At 30.0% G+C, this 10,005-nt stretch overlaps 2 protein-coding genes across 2 annotated transcripts; both read right to left on the reverse strand.

Moving 5' to 3' along the window:
- Positions 1 to 380: 380 nt before the first annotated feature.
- LOC125826318 (aspartic proteinase CDR1-like) lies at positions 381 to 1,861 on the reverse strand. The gene is made up of 2 exons (XM_049505632.1): positions 745 to 1,861; positions 381 to 667 (listed from the first exon to the last, which is right to left on the reverse strand). Exons 1-2 carry the CDS (start codon positions 1,859 to 1,861, stop codon positions 381 to 383), a joined length of 1,404 nt encoding a protein of 467 aa, XP_049361589.1.
- A 5,688-nt stretch (positions 1,862 to 7,549) lies between these two features.
- LOC125827009 (aspartic proteinase CDR1-like) lies at positions 7,550 to 9,066 on the reverse strand. Its single transcript, XM_049506366.1, has 2 exons — positions 7,950 to 9,066; positions 7,550 to 7,868 (listed from the first exon to the last, which is right to left on the reverse strand). Exons 1-2 carry the CDS (start codon positions 9,064 to 9,066, stop codon positions 7,585 to 7,587), a joined length of 1,401 nt encoding a protein of 466 aa, XP_049362323.1. The 3' UTR covers positions 7,550 to 7,584.
- Between the last annotated feature and the right edge of the window lie 939 nt (positions 9,067 to 10,005).

Genomic DNA, 10,005 nt, shown 5'->3' on the forward strand with positions numbered 1-10,005 from the left:
TACTAGGCTATAAAAAAAATTAAAATTATATCACTCACTATGAAATAGTTGCATAATTTCATATCAATGATTTGCATTATTGAGTATCAAATTGAATTTTAGGGGGGGGGGGGGGGGGGGGGGGGATGAAGAGTCCAAATTCAGAAAATTAAAATATGAACATAAAATCTGGTTGACTGTATATAATACACTCTAATTGACATGATATATATCACTTTTAGGATCTACCAAATCAAATTAATTAGATTATAATTATAATGAACTTAAAGAAAAGGACGTTCCAAATACATACATACATACTCCCACTAAACAAATTAAAGGCCAAATTTCATCACGTAGCAGTGCCTAATTAATTAAAAATATGAAATTATAATCCAAAGTTATTCGTGTTTGGTACAATCAGTAGGCAAAAACGAGAGTTTGTGATTTACAAGATCATATCCAATAAGGAAATTCATTTGTGCCAAGTTTCCATAAATACTATATCGACCCCCCTTAACAATTGTCAAACAAGTCACATCTTCATCAACTTTTGAAAATGTATTCATAGGTAACATCTCGATATCAGCATCCGTGAAATGGAACACAATCTTAGGAAATTCGACAACACTTTTTGTCTCGTAACATATGGGAAGGTCGTTATACGGAGGACTTTTTCTCCTCTTTCCTGTCGTGACATAATATAATGATTAGATAACTAAAAGTGTATATATACTTTAAAATAGTCACACAATTTAATTTTACCTTTAATAGTTTCCACCAAAGATGATTCGAATTTATCGTAAAAATACTCAGGGAGAAATGTCAATGTCGTCCCGGAATCAATTATAATATTTCCCAAAACTTCATCAGCATCAGAAGAATTCATGAGTTGTGAAGATTTAAACTCTAACTTCTTACCTCCAACGCTAACACTTTCGAGATTTAAAAAGTAGAACATATCGTTTCCGAATATATCAGGCTTCTTTCGAATTATGGGAGTTGTAAGAACGTTAGGCCCCGATACAACTGCCTTAGGACCAAAATTAATTTTACTTGTAGTATTGGGAGGATGATAAGATAGTGATAAATCACCATTTGGGACTAAACAATAAGTGAATTTCCCTTTAATTTGTTTATCAAGTTGATTAATAAAAGAGATTTTTGTATCTGCTAGTCCCACAATCCCAGCAGTACGATTGCTAAAAGTGCCATCATTATTATGTCCACAACCAAAAATAACATGTGGAATTGAAATATTATCAACCTTTTTAGAAGTTGAATCAAATGTGAATGTCTCAGAAGCAACATCTCCAGTACTATAAGAACCATCACCATATTGCACTTCATATTCACAAACATTCTTTTTGTCACAAGTTGGCTTGTTTACTAGCTTACATTCCTTACTTTGACAACCAATTATTTTATACGTTGAGCTTTTTTGAGGATCAAAAAGGGGTAATATTTGTTTATAACAATGTGTACATGGCTTGCATTGTACCCATGTCAATCCACTCCCAGTGTCAAGACTTGCATAGGTTTTCATTGGGGGCATACCGATGAAAATTTTCATTAAATAATCTCCGGACTCAGGAATGATGTCTGATTGAATAGTATGATTGACAAGTGTGGTGGGATGGATGGAAGCTTTCGTGAAGAAAGATGCTCGGGAGAAAGATCTTTGGAATGCATCTCGGAGGCGTTGAGAAGAGGTGATGGAAGGGTTATAGTAGGGAGAAAGAGGAGAATCGCGGTGGATAAGATCAATGGTGAATCCATCTAAACCATGGTTGGTTTTGGCTTTTCTACATGAAACTAAAGCAAGTTGAGAGAAAGCCAAAAAGGCTAAAATAGATAAAAGAAAAAAGACTTTAGAATTCATTTTAGAAGAGTGAATTATGAATAAGAGAAGTTGATAATTAGAGCCATTTTATAGCTAGGCAAAAACGAAGAATAAGAAGAAGAGTGAATGCATTAAGAAATATTAATTTGGTAAAGGGGAAAAAATGCACGGAAGGATATATATTACGTAAATAAATTTGATAAGCAAAAAAGGACATGTAATGTAGAAATTAGCACTAAATACAGAATATGAAATGGAATTATTTAAATTGATTGCATAAAGATTTTCCATAAAAAAGATAAAGTTACCAATGGTTAACTGATTTTGTTAAGAGACATTTAATCAAGTGAAAATATTTTCAATTAAGAAAGCCTTTTATTTCATAAATCGAAGGATTTTAGAGTTTACAAGGCATTTACGTTAGTTTGGCCTTTGTTTAAGAGTAGATCATAAATAACTAACTAAATACTGTTAATATAAAAAAAATTAGCAAAAAGATATTCTCATTACACACTATCTAGTTTTTTGTTGTTAATACATGAGCATGACTATTTTTAGGAGTTCGGAGTCAAATGTGTAACTTTTTTTCTTTAAAAAACATAAACATCATATAAAAAAAAAATAATTAACCAAAAGGGCAAAATTGCTCCTGAGGCAGCGATATCCTTCGGAGAAAACTAACTCCGTCTACTCTGTCAAAATAAATAAAAATCGCTGCCCCAGCGGCGATTTTATCAAAAAAAAAATTCTTAAAATCGCTGCCTCAGCAATGAATTTGTCAAAAAAAAAATCCAAAACTTTTTTTAAAAAAAAAATGAAAGACATCGCTTTAGAAAAACTTTGGAAAAAAGTTTTGGAAGAAAACGATGCTCAGCAGCGATTTAAAAAAAATTAAAGAAAATCACGATTTTAATTTTAATATCGACAAAATCGCTGCCGGTGCAGCGATTTTTTTAAAAAAAAATTGACAAATTCGCTGCTGAGGCAGCGATTTTAAGAAAACAAAAACTTTTTTTTGACAAATTCGCTGATGGGGCAGTGATTTTTATTTATTTTAACGGAGTAGACAGAGTTAATTTTCTCTGAAGGATATCGCTTCTCAGAGAGATTTTGCCCTTTTGGTTAAAAAAAAAATTGATATGATATTTATTTTTTTTAAAGAAAAAAATTGTTCTTTTGACTCTGAACTCATATTTTAGTGGGAAACCAATTTTAGAGAGAATATTTATTGTGTGCTCTACTATTACTAAATAGGACGTAAATTTAAAATTACATGGAAGAAAATTATTTATCTCTTCATGTAAATGAATTCAGAACAGACAGGAAGAAAAAGACCTTTATTGGCGACATTCTAATTGAAAATATGCTTTAGTCCTTTTTCGTATTTTGCTTCAGGTCCTATGTTTTTTAGTAGTCTTTTTGTCGAGGTAGATATTTTTAATTTCATGAAAAATATAAAGATTTTTTTTCTACGTAGTTTTGTATTTTCATTTGAGTAATATTGACCTGAGATACATTTAATTGCAGAAGCATCAGAGGCGTATCTAGAAGGGGTTCTGTGGGTTCACGTGAATCCATGCTACCTTCTTTAGATCATATATAGTAGTGTTATATTTTTCAAAAAATATTTAAATATAGAGGCGTGAATCCACGTTAAAAATAGCATATAATAATACAATGAAGATTGTGCACCTCTCTAAGCAAAGATAGAAATTTAAATCTTATATCTAATTTATTTTTTTAGTAACACTCCTCCAAGTGGTTATCAGTAATATTTTTGGCGTTTCAATCATTATTTTCTTCTTTTTTTTTTTGCTTTAGTCTTTCAAAAATTTCAAGTGTGTTATGTAGGAAATTCCTAAAAAAAAAATAGCACTATAAAATTTTTATATAATTAAATTAAATGTGTATGTTAAAATTTAAAAGTAGTAGTATTATACATATTGGGCCTATAACTTTTAAAATATAACGGTTCAGTGTTAAGAACATAAGGTAAAATCGATCAAATTTATATTTTAGATGCAGTTTTTCGTAATAATACACCCATCCTTCCGAAATCCCTAATACACCTATGAGAAGCATGATATGTGACGTCATATATCTGCTGAAACTTGCTTGGGAGTTGGGATTAAATGAAGCGTGAATCCTAACTTATATCCTAAAAAATAAAGTGATATGTATGGAAATGTGGAGAACAACAATAATATGTCTAATATAATTCTACAAGGTCTGAAGATGATGGTGTGTACGTGAGTAGAAGACTTTTTACTCGTAATTAACGCACAAATGCTGAGAAAATAGGTGTACATTCTTGAGTTCATTCAACATTTCATTCAATTGAAGAAATAAAGATAATGGCTAAAAAATGGGGAAAAAACAACCCACAAAAGAGAGTCTACACACGCAGAGGTATATGCTACAATCACTATTCTTATTTGGTTGACACTAGTCATCAAAACCAATAGTTAAAGTAAAGAAGGGGCAGAATGGTCATTTCAGTATTAAAGCTGCTAATTAATTAACAACTTATTGGATTAATTAGTTAAGTTAGTTATAGTTAGTACTCCCTCCATTCCATATTAATTGAATTTTTGAGGTGTTTCACACCCTCTAAGAAAAGTAGATTAAGACATAAATTGAACATAGTTTTCCATTTTCCCTTATTAATTATTGTCAAATTTATTGAAGTCATCACATTGAAAATCCAAATGAAGGGTAAAATTGGAAGAACACTCTAAAAGTAGTCTTGAAAACCAAACAATTAAGTTAATTTGAAAAATGTAAAATGCCTCAAAAATTCAATTAATATGGAATTGAGGGAGTAACTTATTAATCATCCTGATTATCTAAATAGATAAACTCAACTTGATCTTGTGAAGGTTGATAAGTTGTTTCTCATAGTCTCGATTTAAATAAAGCATATCAAAAATCATATAAAATAAATATAATAGCGAAGAAACCATGCTGAAAACAATCAAGAATGCAGATCTTATATGTGTATAGTTAAGCAATCCTCAAAAAAAAAGGACACTGGTTTTCTCCTTTAAGAGTTAATTGGCCAGTATTATTACTATTTAAAATCACATTGAAGAAAATTGTTTATCTCTTAAAATTCTAAACTTAGAGAATTCAGAGCACATCGAAAGAAAATATCTTTATAGGTAATACCTTAATTGAAAATATGTTTTAGCAGGGCCGTCTTAACCCCTAGGCCACTAAAGCAATCGCTTGGGGCCTCATATTTTTGGGGGCCCCCATTTTAAATTTTTTTTTTTTTTGCTTATGAATGTTTTTTTTTTTTTGAAAAAAAATTATATGTACTATGAGTGCTATGATTTCTACTTAGGATATTGCATATGAAGTGAATATAGAATCTGAATTTCGTAAAAAATAATTTGATGAAAATATTGATAACGAAATCACAAAGTCCCTTGAAACTAGAGTTGATTACTTAAGATATATATATATAGTAGATCAATCTATTTTTTTCACTTCAAAATAGATTTGAACCAATTGAAGCATATGAAAATATTTTATGTTTCATATTTAGTGGTAAATTGAGATCACTAGATGATGAGAATTTTAAAAACATTGTCTTAACCTTGAACTTTAACACATAATAATTATTCTGCTATTGATGGTTTAGATTTACTTTTTGAATTGAAAGTGTTAAGAGAAATAATACATGTAGAAGATAATGATCTAATGAAAATGCGCAATCAAATCAAAGACTTGATTCTTTTCCAAATACACATATTGCTTATAGAATTATGTTAACAGTTTCTCTAACCGTTGCCTCAGCCAAAAGAAGGTTTTCGAAACTAAAATTGATTAAATTTTATTTAAGATCAACAATGTCTCAAGAGAGATTGAATGGATTAAGCTATATTATCAAATGAAAAGGAAATATTAAAACAAACCGATTATAAAACAATAACTAATGATTTTGCATCTAAAAAGGCTAGAAAAGTAGATTTTAAATAAAAGTATATATGATAAAAAAATAAAATATTAGGGCACCTCCCTTAAATTTCGCTTTACGCCCTCAATCTTGTTGAGTCGGCCTGTGTTTTAGCCATTTTTTGCATTTACCGTATGTCTTATATTTTTAGTAATCTTTTTGCCCATGTAGATATTTTTAATTTCGTGAAAAAATATAAAGAACTTCTGCAACTTTTTCATTTTTTTTATTTAAACTTTTCATTTTTGTTTGTGTAATATTGACTAACATGCTTTAATTATAGAAGCATGATATGTGAATATTAATCATAAAGCTGGTGAAACTTGCCTGGGACTAAATGAAGCGCGAGTCCCTAACTTACATCCTGAAGATTAATCACAGTTGAATTTTGACTTGTGCTACGGTGAAGTTATTTGTCAACAAAAAAACATCATAATCCTCTTTCATAATTTTCCAAAGATCTAAAGACGAAAGATAGTTTTAATTCTTACTTACCCAAATTGGTTAATCATTCTCACCAACAAAGACAGGAAAAACTATTTGTAAAAAGCTAATTTCAACCTCCCTGCGATCTCTTCTTAATATGGCTTTGATACTAACCGTTGTTTGTTAACAAAGAAACTTGAGGAAATAACAGCGAAACGTTTACGGAAAAAATATATTGATAATGCAGTCCTAACAAAGAAATTGAAAAATATGCTAATGACTTATCTGAAAAATCAAATCACAGAAAATAACTTCTAAATTCAAGTCACATAAAACTCTAAATTCACTTACTCTGCTTTTATTCTTGGCAGAAGAGAATGTTCAATGCTTCTCTTTCAAGATTTTGTCATTATCAAGATTGTTTATTACTTGCTCACAGAATGTGTGTGCATTTTGAAGCATTTATGATTATGTACGTTGTATAACGATGATCATAATAAGGTAAATCAATCTATCATATTGACGAGATATAACAAGAAAAAATTAATAAATTATGAAAGAGATTTTCTCCTCATTTACATTTATCTTAATCATGAGTGATTGCAAAGATAGCTAGTGCTAAGAAAAAAATTCAAAAGTTCTTCAAGGCTTTTAGAGATTACATAAACAAAATCTAACTTCGAGTTTGAATATGTAAAACTTTTATGATGGAATTGATAAATTGGATCATAATTGAAGTGCGAAATATCATATGAAAAGAAATACAAAATATCCAATAATTTCATGGGTTTATATACTGTTAGTATCGACAGAGTCAATCAACTATCGAATGAACCTTAATTTTCGTGAGCCACTTTCAAGCAAAGAATTATACTAAAGATTATTTAGTTGTTGAATTCCTACGAAGAAACATATAAATACATGCCTTGTTCTTTATTTTATTTTTATCATTCAAAGATATTAGAAATGGTACCTACACTTGTGTGTATGTGAAACTACTAGGCTATAAAACAACTTTAAAAAATATCACTCAATATGAAATAATTGTATAATTCCATATCAATGTTTTGCATTATTGAGCATCAAATTGAATTTCAGGAAAAAAATAATTAAAGAGTCCAAATTCAGAAAATTAAAATATGGACATAAAATCAGGTTGAGTGTATATAATATACACTCTAATTAACATGGTATATATCACTTTTAGGAGATCCCAGATCAAGTTAATTAGATTATAATTATTATGAACTTAAAAGAAAAGGACGTTCCAAATACATACATACATACGATCCCATTACACAAATTAAAGGTCAAATTTCATTACATAGAAGTGTTTAATTAATTAAAAATATAAAATTATATCAAAACAAATTTATCAGTGTTTGGTACAATCAGAAGGCAAGAAAGAGAGTTTTCGATTTACAAGATCATATCCAATAAGGAAATTCATTTGTGCCAAGTTTCCATAAACACCATACTGACCCCCCTCAACAATTGTCAAACAAGTCACATCTTCAGCAACTTTTGAAAATGCATTCATAGGCAACACCTCGATATCAGCATCCGTGAAATGGAACACAATCTTAGGAAATTCGACAATGCTTTTCGTCTCATAACATATGGGAAGGTCGACATACGGGGGAGCTATTTTCCTCTTTCCTGTTGAGACATAATATAATGATTAGATAACTAAAAGTGTATATATATATACTCTAATATGATCACACAATTTAACTTTACCTTTAATCGTTTCCACCAAAATTGATTCGAATTTGTCGTAAAAATTCTCAGGGAGAAATGTCAATGTCGTCCCAGAATCAATTATAATATTTCCCAAATCTTCATCAACATTAGAAGAATTCATGAGTTGTGAAGACTTGAACGCTAACTTCTTACCTCCAACGCTAACACTTTCGAGATTTAAAAAGTAGAATATATCATATCCGAATACATCAGACTTCTTTCGAATTATAGGAGTTGTAAGAACGTTAGGCCCCGATACAACTGCCTTAGGACCAAAATTAATTTTACTTGTAGTATTGGGAGGATGATAAGATGGTGATAAATCACCATTTGGGACTAAACAATAGGAGAATTTCCCTTTAATTTGTTTATCAAGTTGATTAATAATAGAAATTTTTGAATCTCCTAATCCCACAATCCCAGCAGTATGATTGCCAAAATTGCCACCATTATTATGTCCACAACCAAAAATAACATGTTGAATTGAAATATCATCGACCTTTTTAGATGTTGATGCAAATGTGAATGTATCAGAAGCAACATCTCCAGTACTATAAGAACCATCACCGTACTGCACTTGATATTCACAAGCATTTGTTTTTACACAAGTTGGCTCTCTTACTAGCTTACATTCCTTACTTTGACAACCAATTATTTTATACGTTGAGCTTTTTCGAGGATCGAAAATGGGTAATATTTGCTTATAACATTGAGTACACGGCTTGCATTGTATCCATGTCAATTCACTCCCAGTGTCAAGAATGGCATAGGTTTTCCTTGGGGGAGTACCAATGGCAATTTTCATTAAATAATCTGCGAAATCAGGAATGATGTCAGATTGAATAGCATGATTGACAAGTGTGGTGGGATGGATGGAGGCTTTCGTGAAGAAAGATGCTCGGAAGAAAGATCTTTGGAATGCATCTCGGAGGCGTTGAGAAGAGGTGATGGAAGGGTTATAGTAGGGAGAAAGAGGAGAATCGCGGTGGATAAGATCAAGAGTGAATCCATCTAAACCATGGTTGGTTTTGGCCTTTCTACAAGAAACTAAAGTAGGTTGAGAGAAAGCCAAAAAGGCTAAAATAGATAAAAGGAAAAATACTTTAGAATTCATTTATCCTTGGCAAGGATTTAAGGAGAACAATACGTTTTAGAAGAGTGAATTATGAATAAGATAAGTTGATAATTAGTGCCATTTTATAGCTAGGCTAAAGAAGAAGAAGAAGAGTGATTGCACTAAGAAATATTAATTTTGGTAAAGGGAAAATAATGCACGTAAGGATATATATTACGTTATTAAATTTGCTAAGCAAAAAAAGACATGTAATGAAGAAATTAGCACTAAATACAGAATATGAAATGGAATTATATAAATTGATAATATAAAGATTTTCCATAAAAAAAGATAATGTTACCAATGGTTAACTGATTTTGTTAAGAGACATTTAATCAAGTGAAAATCTTATCAATTAGGAAAGCCTTTTATTTCATAAATCGAAGGATTTTAGAGTTTTCAAGGCATTTATGTTAGTTTGGCTTTTGTTTAAGAATGGATCATAAATAACTAATTTAAATACTGTTGATATAATCTTTTTAGTAAAAAGATACTCACTTCTCATAAGTTTTTTGTTGTTAATACATGAGCACTACTATATTTTCAGTGTGAAACCATTATTAGAGAGAATATTTATTGCGTAATCTACAATATATTGTATGTCATTCACATCAATTTATCCAATGCTATAACTACATAAGATAAGATGAGTAAATTTAAAATGGGTAACAACATATATTTCACTAGTTTAGATTTTAATTACTAAGACTTATAGTTTCAACGCAATAAACTTGACAACAATATGATCTAATATTAATGTTAATTTGATGTCCGCACAAGTTATGAAATGGACATTTGAAATATTTAAAGTGTGGGAGTGATTGGATTATGATTAATAGTCAATAATATTTGAAGAAGTTTAAGATATAATTTATTTCTTCAACACCTCCAAGATATGTCTTTGATGTATTTGACATGATAATTATATTTACAACTAGA

Source organism: Solanum verrucosum, unplaced genomic scaffold (genome assembly GCF_900185275.1).
Source record: "Solanum verrucosum unplaced genomic scaffold, falcon-dt-bn FXZP01000060.1, whole genome shotgun sequence".
Lineage (NCBI taxonomy): Eukaryota > Viridiplantae > Streptophyta > Magnoliopsida > Solanales > Solanaceae > Solanum > Solanum verrucosum.